The following is a 12,632-nucleotide window of genomic DNA, read 5'->3' as shown; positions in this document are numbered from 1 at the left end:
CACTGTCTTGCACTGTCTGAGTGCCGTCTGCTCACTCCTTCAGGAAGAAAAAAAAAACACAAAAGAATGAGGACAAATTCTTTCTCTGTTGAGTAATGACTATAACCACTGATTCCAGACAATTAAAACTTTCCCCCCCAGACACAGACGACCATTTCACCTGCTGAGCCACGCAGTGGGGACTCTCATTCAGTAATAAATGGTGCACATTAAGAGAATAGTTAAAGAAAACATTTCATTAGCAATTAGTGCTCACTTTAAGCACTCACTATAATGTCTGTGGAGTTAATAAGAAAACACCACAAGGACTGTATTTCAAGTGACACATAAAGAGAGAAGCTAAGCCATAATGTTTATTGAGATGTTAATTTAAGTTGACTGACTGGGAGTCTCCAGTCATGCTAACAGCTCAGAGAGGCTTTACGCAGTTGTGCTTTGAGCTAAGTGCTAATGCTAGCATGGAAACGTTCACGACAATGCTAACATGCTGATGTTAATGAAGGTTCTCAGTCCAAGTCACGGTAATTCAAAACTTAATCCAAAAGGGACTTGAAGTCATTCTTTCAAGAACTTCAACCAAGTCCAGTTTCCCTTTTGGATAGCTTTCAAGGCTGATGTGTGGCAAGCTAAAACACGACACAACATGCACCACACAAATTAGCTTAAAACATCCTGCCTAGTGTCTCAGATATGATGATATTCTTCTGACAACTTCACTGAATACACTATTTACTATTCAGAGGAACCATTTATGGTGTTGTGTCTTGTATCATTGTAATCATGGACCATTAAATCATGAGAGAAAACATCACTTTTTCAGTATTATGTTTGGTTCAAAAGATATCCTGCAAAATGCACAATAAGTTTATGGTTGCAAGTAAAGTAGCAGCATTTCTGAAAATGTCCCTCAACTGTACAAGTGTGGCAAGATTAATTCTTTTATTAGAAACTTTACATTCACATATCACCTTTGACTATTTTCTTCTGCAAAACTTTAACACATTAAATGTTTGTTTTAATTATGGTTTTAGAGGAAATAAATACAAGATAATCAAAGTTACTACAATCCTCAGGGGAACACTATGTACCTGATTTCATGGCGGTCCATCCAATAGTTGTAGACACTTTTTGTGGAGCTAGAAGGAAATGCACGATACGTCTGGGAACAAGAGAAAACTGTACGAATTCATATATAAGATGTTGAGATAAAACTTTGATCTACCAGTGGCACTAGAGGTGAAGTCATCAACAACAAAGTCATTGGGATTAATCGTATGGGCACCATAAATGTCTGCACAAATTCATGACAATCCATTCACTAGTTGTTAAGATATTTCAGTCTCGCAACTATAGACACAACTAAGAGTAATTGTAGCTCAATTTCTGCCAATCAGTACAACATGAAAACTGAACAAAACTGAATTTTAACTCACAATCAAGAGGTATACAATTGCCACTGGGAACCTTTCAATCAACCACCGCCACACAGCAAACGGCCCCCTGTAAGCTAGTCAGGGACAGATCATCTATAGATGGAGACACTTAATCAATGACAAAGGCAGGCCTCGTAAAAGACAGCTTTGATAATGGTAAACTCAACTTGCAGATTAAGATGCTCGTCATATCTCACAGCCTTTTCTTTTAAACATGTATTGATGTTCATGTCCACTATATTGATAACATGGATTCCTGCTGCCAGGGTCTTACCAATACCTGTTACGATGCATCTCCTCTCTATAAAGAATGTTATTAGAAGAAAAAATACACTATACCTGATGCAACTGCACTGAACACTTCAGACTGCATCTACACTATGTTACCTCAAGAGGGAGACATTTATGCAACATGCCAGCAGGAGAGGAAGGGTGCTTGGTTACTGTACACACTCATACAGCACATTTTAGCTCCCCAAAAATCATGCAAGCAAAACACACACATCAACAAACACCTCTGTGACAGAGACACCACTGTGTGTGTTATCATTTCTTTTTTAATTCAATCCAAGAGTCACATTAACAAGTTATATCATAGCAGTCCTGAACAGACAAATTCAAAGTAGCTTGAAGTAATGACTCTTCATCATCAAAATGCATTAATAAAATAAAACCTGTTGAGTATAGAAAAAGACAGGAAGTAAAGCTACAGAGAAAACAGTTTCAGATTCTTGGTCCGCGGACAATAAGCCATCAGAAAGACACTATCGCTCTGTCAGAGTACACAAGTCTTTCGTCTTAGGCTCACTGTTGGACAAACTGTGGTAAGCAGGCAGCAGTAGCACAAATATACAAGTTTATCTCTCGCAGGTTTACATTTTCCCCGTTTCACAGCAAGTAGAAAAATGAGATCCTCCTCTGTGGAGGTATTTGGAATAAAGGGAAGTGAAACAAAGTGTGGAAAGAAATGGACCCAGCATTTTCATACAGCCCCGATGCGGAATTGTTCTGAGTGTAAATATTGATTACATAAAAATGCACATATTTGACTTGCTTGCTGATGAAATATAATATAATCTGTATGATCTTTAAATGGAAATTATTGTTTAAAATAAATAAAAACACACGAGGGTTGGCTCGTTACTTTCTTACTGGACCGGGTCTTAAATATCTATTTTTTTTTTTACAGTTCTAATTCACAATCAGATTACCCACTGATGTACAAACACAGCAGTTGAATTTAATTAACCACCTACTGTAAGATCACATCACGTAGAAGAACATTTAACACTTGTCCATTCCAGGGTGCAAACAGATTTTAGTCATTCAAATCCGTACGTTGTTTACAAAGTCATTCCAAGCTACAAAACCTTCACAATCTTGAGACAAAACAGAAGAGTGGGTCTTAAAAGTGGGTTTAAACTAACCAAACTCTGTCTTAGTATAAATGGAAATGTGGGACGGCGGAGCGTGCTCTCTAAAAGTGTGATCCCTAATTTCCTCTGTGCTCCATTATTGCAGCAAATGTGTGGAAAAAACGATTCGTGAGCTACAATATTGTGACCTAGAAACTGAACATGCTTTACAGCGATGTGATATTTCTTTAAAAAAATAAAGAAAATAATCTAAAGTGCAAGCACAAATACATATAATTTAAAAAGTAGTAAGGGGGAAATACGAGATTGTTAATTAACATATTATGATACTTTAAATGTGCGCACAGTCTGGAGTGTTTGTGTTGTGCGGCCCGTCATGTGGTGGAAGACGTCACCTCAAGGCCTGACACGCATAAGCACTCGAACGCTGCTCATTTCAAACCTGCACGACTTAAACAGAAAGTCAATGAAGAGAGGGCTCAAACTGGATAAAAAGTGTACATTTGAAAACCATGATTTCTTCGGAAAATGTCCACTAGAGATCAGCGCTTTGACAAGCTTCTGATTGTGACAAGATTGTCTATACATTCTCTTTTTAGCATAAAAATTCTATAGATTCAAGGCTATCGGTTTCCATAAGAAATCTGCATTTTGTTTCTAAGCAGTCAACTCAGCGGTAACAGTAATAATATAACAACAATAAAACTTTACACTGTGTAGGAGGAATACAGCACAAAACAATCGCAGTATTATACAAAGGAAAACATAAATGTGGCTCATTTGTCACCATCAATACAATCTGCTGAGGAGAGAAGATCACAGATCTTTGTCATGGCAGTGAAAATAAAAATCATTCATATACGTATATCAAAAATTCACTAAATGTCCTGCATTTGGAATATTCAAAATACATATCAGAACTCTTCAAAAGCATACGTCTTGAGAAGGCTTAAGAGATGTGAAATATTGCTTCACTGAAAGCCAGAACGAGGACACATGTACAGTATGCATGGTCACGAACATGGTGGGAATGTGAAGCTCACCGACACGATGAACTAAGCTTTATAAAAAAAACTAACACAACATGACTGAGGTTGAGTTTCATATCGTGATAAGCATAAAGACAACAGAGTAAAACCATGAATGCACAGATCCCAAGTGTTAGCCGGCTACAAACAGACTCGGATGCGTTTCATTTCATCTGTTCAGGACAGGTATTCCCTTTTACAAGTAATTGTCCCGTAACATGACATCATGAAAAGCACTGCAGCACAAAACAACTTTCATTTTTAGAGTTAGTTTTCTTTGAAGTAATACGTTACTTTGTTTGCTTTCAGAGACATAAAAATAAGATAGGAAACAGCCAATTATCTGTTGCCAAATGATTGAAATGAGCATAACTGTGTTAACACATCTAAAAGTTGATTGTAATTTCTGATAAAGTTTCTTGATTTAAAATCAGAGTACTTGAGAATTTCATATTGCAATAAAACTGTTAATAATTTAAAGACCTTTAGACTAAACAACAGCTGAACCTTTTGCTTGATTCAAAGTAATAATCTCGAAGATTTTCATTTACATAAATGTCTGTTAAGTCACTATCTATCACCGAATGAGGTAACACAACGGTGATTGAGCCTTTGGCCCACTGATGAAAGCCTTTGCATTTGCAGTATCACAGACTGGGTGTCTGTGGCGACTTTGGTGGAAAAAAAATCACAAGCGGCGCGCAGTTAGTGACGCGTTTTCCATCACCCAGCAGTGGTTGGTCTGCCAGAGAGTGTAGGCGGAGCTAAGCCGCTGCTTTTCCGGTCTCTGCAAGTGTTGCGAGTAAACAGTAATCTACTATGGCTGAACAAACAAAGAAAAGATTGATGACTACAGATACAACTTCAAAAATAAGTTAAAATCCAAAGAAAGAGAAACAAATTTGACGCTCAGATGAAGGCAAACAGTCTAAAAAGAAACGCGACCGTCAGCGAGGAAAATCAAGAGTTACAACCGGAGCCAACCGTAGACGTCACACATGCGACACGGTTTGGATATCTGGGAAGTGTGCTCCTGCAATTACCGTGTATCGCCATAGGTGCCGCAAAAGAGAACAAAACTGAAATCTTCGAGATTACCACTTTAAAGATTAGGGCGGCCTATGTTTGATTTCTACATCCTGTAACACGTACTGAAACAGTAGGGTGATAGATAATACGCTGAGAAAAAGAAAGGAATGATTTAAATGCAGCAGCATAAGGCAGAGAGGGAAGAAGTCTGACCTTGCCTTTATAAACACCCACAAAAAAGCCTTCTAACTGAATGTGCTTTCACTGCCAACCATTGTGAATTGCCCCCCTGATAGCCATTACACTGACTGAAAAACACTAACATGACAGGTGAAAGTAAATCACCTTATGCATTTTTGGTCCACGTTGTGTAATTTTAACAATAAAAAAGACACTTGAATAAGCTAACCTGAAAGAAACATATGTGGAGTTCATGTGAATGAATGGAGAGAAGAGTACTGAGGAAACAAAGACATGCGCGCAACCCAGTGAGCGTCAAAAATGATGACATCATACGAGTTAAATTTTTCATTTTTGTCACTGAACCCTGAGCTAAATCAAATATATCACTGTATATATTTATATGTATATATAACAGGCTCATAGCAATTATGACCGTCAGTTCACAGAGACCCGGGGTTCACCTCAAATGTGTCTACTGCAGCTTTGTAACAGGTAGTCACACAATTGTCACTGGTACCCTCGGGCCCTCCTTCTTTACATAAAAAGTCCTCGATACTGCTCAAAGTAACATGAGCCCATGCATTCTGCACTTTCAGCTAAAAAGGCAGCTACCATTAATGAGAGGAAATAGATAAAAGGTACAAATAAAAGAACTCTGGTTTGACTAAAACTTTACTGTCTAGGGCTTGTGTTTTGTCTTGCTCCCCTCATGTTAAAAACATGCAGTTAGCACTATGTCGGAGGAAAATAAAAATCTGCCCCAGGAATTTTGTAAGTGCTTGCCCTTCAAGTATTCAAGCATCTGAAACAGCCATTGTTTGGCATTTTGACGAACCTTGCTATGAAAAAACTAAAAAAAAAGGATTTCTTTCATAAAATAAACTGTTATCAGACTGAAAATAACTTTCATGGATACAATATGAATAAAAAGGGTAAGGTAAACTTTGTCATATTTTTAGTTACTGAAATGTAGTCCCTTACTGCTCAAACGAGTTACTTAACGACAAGTAACTAACCTCGGCCCCCTACAGAGCACCCTCTCACCAGGAGAGGTGTTAGTTTTCTGCCTCTACATGTGTTAAACCCTTTTAGTTGTGTTTCTTGTGGAGTCCATCTTTTTTGCCGTGGTCGTTGGGGCTGAAGTCAGGGCAGATACCGTTAGCGATTTTGGTGGTGGCAGTGCCTCGCAGGTTCGGGGAAGACAGGTTGGGCTTTGTGTGGTGACCGTGGCAGGGGCCGCTGTGGAGGCCTTCGTTTTCTGTGTACAGGTAGTCCTCAGAGAAGTCCGGGTGCTGCTCCACAAAGCTTCTGAATTTGTCTGTGAGGAGACCACAAGAGGGTGCCAGAGGCAAAGGTAACATGAGGCAAAGGCTTTAAAAAAAGAGGCCACACTTAAAACTGAAGTGGCCTGGTTTTTTAATCTACTGCTTGTGACGAGAAGAGAGAAAAGCTTAAGTCAACCAGTATGTTTGTTTTTCATTTAACCTCTTACCAAAGGTGATCTTCCCCGTGTCTTCGGCGTCGATGGCAGTAAACAGACGTGACACGCTGAGGCGAGTCACTCCTAAAGCTGTCTTCAGGATAACTGCCAACTCCAGCTCTGTGATGGCACCATCCTCCTCTGCCTCAAACATCTGGAGAAGGTACAAGGGGAAGCAATGCAGATGGTCATCTCTTTGACTTTGCCTTCAGGCATGCCGCTCTGACAGGGTTGTCAGATTAGGAGCCAGTTGAACTGCTTCTTAAATGGGCACTTTGTGAAGGTATTAAAAAATAATACATCTGTTTCATGAGCCTTAAGGTCACAGGAACTTGCTCAACTTGAAAAATGATGAACAAATTAAATCTGCAGGTCTGAGCATAAAAATGTGGGAGGATGTGCAAACATGTGACAGCATGCTATGCTCTAATAATGGAGTAACTTTATAATTCTAGCATTTTAACATGGCAAATGTCATGACTGATCCTACGTAGGCACAAGAAGCTCTATTCTGTCTGATGGTTCAGTAATTGTAAAGCTTGAAAGGGAACATACCTTGAAGGCCAATTTCATTGTTTCCAGAGTTTTGGCAGGTCTGCATACGACAGATAAGGCTATCACATATTCTCTGATGTCCATGCAGTTATCTTCATGCTGGAAAAACAGGAGAATACAACACGTTAGGAAAGATGAAGACAGAGGATGTGAGCGAGTAGTTATTTCACAGAAGTATCTGCAGGTGAAGGTCATGGTAATCTCTGTTTATAGATCCTGCATAGAAATGTAGAATCTGGTTTCCCTTTGAACTACACTTGTAGTCTGAGTATTATTGACCAATCACGTATCAGCAGGCTGCGGCGTAGGCAGGGAAAGCAGTCCGCATGGAGAGCAAAAGCAGGCGGAACGTAATGCGGCGTAATGACATCCCGGCTCCCATCAGTGGCTATCTGACGATGATTTAGCTTCTTATTAATCTCTATACACAGACATCTGCATGCTAACAGCTAACAATCTGTTCTAGATCTAAAATTCAACTTGGGATGAATTCCCTTGACGTTGTGTCACGCGTTCAGTTTTCCGGACTACCTCGAATGCATCAGAAATGATCAATCTGACCGTCGTTCAACAAACAAGCATTTTAAAAGTAGTTTTTTTTCTCCTCTTGAGGACAGACCTGACAAAGCTTCATTTTTACTTTTTACAAATCTGCATCATGGTGTTGAAATTTCGTCAAAGGCGGGACCCGTTAATTAAAGTAAATGAAAAACAAGCGCAGCACACGGAAAAGGAAATCTTATCTGGAAGTCGTTTATTGTAACCGCTGGCTACATGCCTGACATGTTCACAGTTGTCCCCAGAGGCTATGTCGTCGTTGTCGATGGGATCCGAGATTGAGGTCATGGACACATTGCTGCTATAAAACTTTACCGTTTGTTTGGATGCCACACTTCAAGCCACTAAAAGTACCCGTTTTCAACTGGAGATCATTAATTTCCTAAATTGATGCACTTATTGCTTACTGCATAATTATATCATCTTTAGAAGTCAGGCAGTGGAGAAGTGATATTCCAAACCTGGAGGCTGACTTTGACTGGGACACTGTGTGGACTAACATCCTGCTGACGTCCCGTGACCCCGACCACCAACAAATTCACCTGAATAATGTACATAGAACTGATCTTACTCCTAGAGGGATGCACCTTATGGAAACTGTAGCCGATTCCTTCTGTTCCCTGTGTACTCAGGGAGCCCATGGAAGCTTTATACACATTTTGGGAGTGCCCACCTGTAGCCGACTTTTGGAGGGAAGTAGCCACCCATTTATCTGATATGTTCTCTTTATCCATAGAGGTATTTATACCTATTTTGATATTGAATGATGTCTCTCAATGAACAACTCGAGAGTATCAGAAGAGGGTTATTTTTGCAGGCCTCACTGCAGCTAAAAAACTAATTGCAATACGTTCCTCACATATATTGATGTTATTCACATGGAACTATCAACTGCCTGTATAAATGGGATTAAGGAGGCCAACCTAAATCAATGGCATTTGGCTCTTGAGAAACTGAAAGCTCTTGTATACTCACTGCCCAACAACCTTGAGACTTGTCCGTTATGATCCCGTAGGTCCTGGGGGGTGGGGGTTGTTTTCATTGAACTGTAAGTTTCAGGATGTAAGCGTCTCTCAAATGCTTTCCTTACTGTTTTACCCTCTTTGTTCTCTGTTGTTGTCTCTGTATTTATTATTTCTTACTTGTATGTCTCGTATGAATCTCTCTATAAAAATGAAAAACATTGGATCACATCAAAGTCTTTACCTCATCAAAAAGAGCAAACATGTCTCGCAGCATGTCTGAAACCGGCACGTCGAGGAACTGAGCAAAGTCGTCCAAGCCCAGCTTCTGTCCTTCCAGCTTCCTGGCTCGGTTCCCGTACTCCTGCAGGACCTTCTCGGTGTTCCGGGGTTTCAGCCTGGGAGGGCAAAGGCAAGAGACTTTGTTAATAAATAACTTGGCCATTGTGTAAACAAGGAAATTTAGAAATACCCCAACCAAAAAGAGGAAGAGACAAAGAGGAATTATGGTAAATACATCAGGGAAAGTGTATATGTGTTCAACTGTTAGTGTGGAGTTGTTTGAACCCCACTATCTTTAACTGCATTATATTAAAATGTTTGCAGTACATTTTTTCATTTTCAACCCCTCCCCTTTTTTCCTCAGCCCAGCACTGTCAGTGGTCCTTGTGACTGCCAGCCGTTGAACCGTGAAGGGAGCAGACAGCCATGTGTGTCCTGGGATATACATGGTGTTGCCAGACGCTTGTTTACACCTGCCAGAGAGGGGTTGCACCAAAAAACACTGTACCATGTGTGTAGATCACACTACCCCCCTCCAGATCCCCTCCACCTGACCAACCAGTGGGAGTCACAAGCTCAGTGACAAGGACAATCTCCGACTGCCTCCCCACCTGTGCGCACGACCAGTTGCTTTTGCTGGAATGCACAACAAAAGGCACCACAGCCAGACACTGGATCCGGTCCCCGTGGTGTTTTGTGAGTATTCTGCCCCCGTCTCCCCCTTTCACCCCCTTGTCCTTGCTTCTCTTGAATGGGAGGGGTGCATTGGAAGGTTTAAGTGACTCACCCCAGTCTCCTGACGAGCTTGGCATACTCCAGCAGACAGGTGTCGACTGGCAGTCTCAACTGGCCTTCTGCCATGGCCAGCTGGCAGTCTTCAAATGAATAGTCTGTGATGGGTACCCCCAGGGCTCTGAACACAGCACAGAGGAGACAATGACGGGACATCAGTTTGTGCAAATCGATACTTGCCTGAGGTTTAAAAGGGCCAATGCGGTAACTGATAGGGCTGCAAAAATACTCTGAACGTCCGCCTGCAAAACTGAAGTTTCCCATTGCAGGCTGAAAGTAGGGAAACAGAGTGTGGGAGTGTCTGAGCAAACAAGTGGTTTGGAAAATGTGTGTAACCAGAGCTCTGAGTAAGCCAGCGTTGGCTGGAAGATCATTTAAATAATGGTGCGGTTTTCATATTCAAAGCAAAGCGACAGTTCTGATCTCATGAATGATTAGTACTCATGAAGAGGAAACAATTTAGAAATGTCTACAGAACATTTTCATCTTAATAAAGTGAACTGTGACTCTGACGCTGTATCTGCCCTTCCCTGCTTGTCGCTCTATGTGAAAGAGGTTTTGAGCTATCCATGCAGGTGATTAGATGTCCCACAAAACAGAACTAATGCATGTTGAAAGTGTTGTTTAAATAAGTAATTGTCCAGTAAAATAAATAATGAATCATGTGAATGCTCTCAACAACCGATTATGGGTGTTATACACTAATCCGGGGAATTACCGGAACTTGACAAGCCGCCACTACTGCGGTGGCTTCTCCCTGGGACATCTGTGCGTTTAAATGCAAGCTGTCCTCAGAAGAGAACAATTTTCTGCATTTACAGCCACTTTCTGTGGAACTTTACTTTTGACAATGATGCAGGAACCTGTGGAGTCATCGACTGCTCCAACAGTTGAGACAAACTTTAACTTAAGGCACAATACACAAGCCTTTACGTCATGAAGAGTCCCCTTGTATGAGACCGGACGCTCACTGGTTGCACAGAGCACTGAGATATTCTTCACAAGTGAATTGACAATATTATAATAATATTATTATTATTATTATTATTATTACAGTAATTTCATCTCTCTCTGAGTGACCTGTAGATGCATTTAGTTGTTCATCGCCAGGCGATTATTAGAATGATCTCATATATAACGTTCCTCTACTGGCTAGTTAGCATAATCAAGTAAGAGCTGCCTGTAATCATTAGAGACCAGCTGCATGAACAGAAAAATAGAAAATCAACATGCTGAATGAATATCTATAAAAAACGTATTTGCCGATGCAACTCGTCTGTGAAGATCAAATGCAGCTGTTAGTTGATTATGTTAACTAGCTAGCAGAGTAACGTTATATTACACAGCACGTCATCACAAATATGTGGCGGATGGACGATTTTCTCTCTCTATTTCTCCATCATGTTGTTGTAACCGATGTCTAATATGTGAAATCTAAATCATGTTAAGATCACCTGATTAAGGTCCCTTCATTAGTAACGAGAGGCAGCTGTCTAACATCTTTACTAACTATGCTGCCGTCACAGTCAGCAGCAGGCACTTAGTTGCCACCGCAGTCATGGCGGCTCCACAAGACGGCAGCACGCACAAATCGGTCGCTGGATTAGTCTACACCAGGGGTCTCATACCCTGCTCCTGGAGAGCTACCTTCCTGCATGTTTTAGGTTTCTCTGTACTCTAACCCGATCTGCTCGTAATCAACCAACTGAAGCGTCTCAGGGGAATGATAATGAGCAAAACATTCGAATCACGTGTGCTAGAGTACAGAGACATGCAGGAAGGTAGCTCTCCAGGGGCAGGGTAGGAGACCCCTGGACTGTACAATCAAGAGAAGAACCACACTAATCATATAAAACATGAACTTACTTAGCCATGACACGTCTCACATTGATCGCAAAGAGAGCTGGGTTCTTCTTCTCCTCCTCTGACGGTGTGTAGATGGGGAGGAACTGCAGAGAGACGAAGATCATTAGTTAGCCAAACCTCAGACATCATCAAGGATCTATTTTGTTGAACGGACACTTTATTTACAATTTGATGTACTGTGGACTGATAATCATTCTCTTGAAAGAAATTAGCTAAGATTATATCCACTAAAAGGGAAGAGGAAAATAATTACATGTCTGTATGGATCAGACAAAACAATAGGCAAGGGGGCATACTCAACATCTTCAAAATATGCAAATACAAATCAATTACAAGAGCCTTCTTCCAATTTGTACAAGTTGATCATTTTGAATCCTGTTAGTTTAGTGATGATCCTGAGTAAATAGGTCATGATCTGCAGTCTTGTGATTCATGCAGTATGAAGAGATAACATTGTGCTAACCTCGATCACAAACTCGTTGTGCAGCTGGCAGAGTGTCAGCCACAAGATTTCAAACCTGGGTGATAAAAGGACATGATCAACAACAAATAAATACAGACACAAAGGAGCACTAATGGGGCTGAATTTCAAATGGGCAGATGATTTGTTGCTGCTCTCCAGGCATTTTCCTCAATGTATTGCCTTTCAAGAGTTGAAGAACACCATGAATCCAAACTCAATTAGGACAAAGGGTATAAAAATAGGATGTGGTGCAACTATTACACCAACTGTGACATGAAAAAGGGTCACTTTATGCTCCATATTAATTCGCATGAGTTATTGTATAACAGTATTAGTTCTTCAGCTGTGATTAGAAGGCATTCAAAGACTGATCATAATGATGGAAGCTGAACCAAAACAGGACAAAGTATTCTGAGGACACCGCAGAGACTGATAACAAGGGCAGTCTTTCTCCTGGAGCCATGACTAATCTGCTTCCTGTCTATTTGAGATCTCTATGCTGAGATTCTGGTTCAGTCAAAAGCGTTCATTTCCAGAGTACAGGCCTATACTCGCTACATGTATGAACTATACTGTATATAGTAGTTAATTCTCTTTGGAACAAAAGACGGTGCTCATCCTACAC

At 40.6% G+C, this 12,632-nt stretch overlaps 1 protein-coding gene across 1 annotated transcript in view; it reads right to left on the bottom strand.

The window, feature by feature from the left end:
- Nucleotides 1–1,980: 1,980 nt before the first annotated feature.
- Nucleotides 1,981–12,632, bottom strand: part of LOC138584144 (lysophosphatidylcholine acyltransferase 1) — a 29,699-nt gene continuing 19,047 nt past the window's right edge. The window contains exons 9-15 of the mRNA XM_069656308.1: nucleotides 12,008–12,062; nucleotides 11,545–11,627; nucleotides 9,674–9,799; nucleotides 8,849–9,002; nucleotides 7,085–7,183; nucleotides 6,542–6,683; nucleotides 1,981–6,367 (exon numbers count right to left, since the gene is read on the bottom strand). Coding sequence (XP_069512409.1) covers nucleotides 6,138–6,367; nucleotides 6,542–6,683; nucleotides 7,085–7,183; nucleotides 8,849–9,002; nucleotides 9,674–9,799; nucleotides 11,545–11,627; nucleotides 12,008–12,062 — 889 coding nt within the window. The 3' untranslated portion in view covers nucleotides 1,981–6,137. The remainder of the gene's footprint in view (nucleotides 6,368–6,541; nucleotides 6,684–7,084; nucleotides 7,184–8,848; nucleotides 9,003–9,673; nucleotides 9,800–11,544; nucleotides 11,628–12,007; nucleotides 12,063–12,632) is intronic.

The sequence above is a fragment of the Semicossyphus pulcher genome, unplaced genomic scaffold (genome assembly GCF_022749685.1).
Source record: "Semicossyphus pulcher isolate SPU_LCO1_2020_fin unplaced genomic scaffold, fSemPul1.0.p SCAF_9, whole genome shotgun sequence".
NCBI classification, from domain to species: domain Eukaryota; kingdom Metazoa; phylum Chordata; class Actinopteri; order Labriformes; family Labridae; genus Semicossyphus; species Semicossyphus pulcher.
The sequence above is the reverse complement of the archived record's forward strand: the minus strand, read 5'-3'. Positions and strand labels throughout refer to the sequence as shown.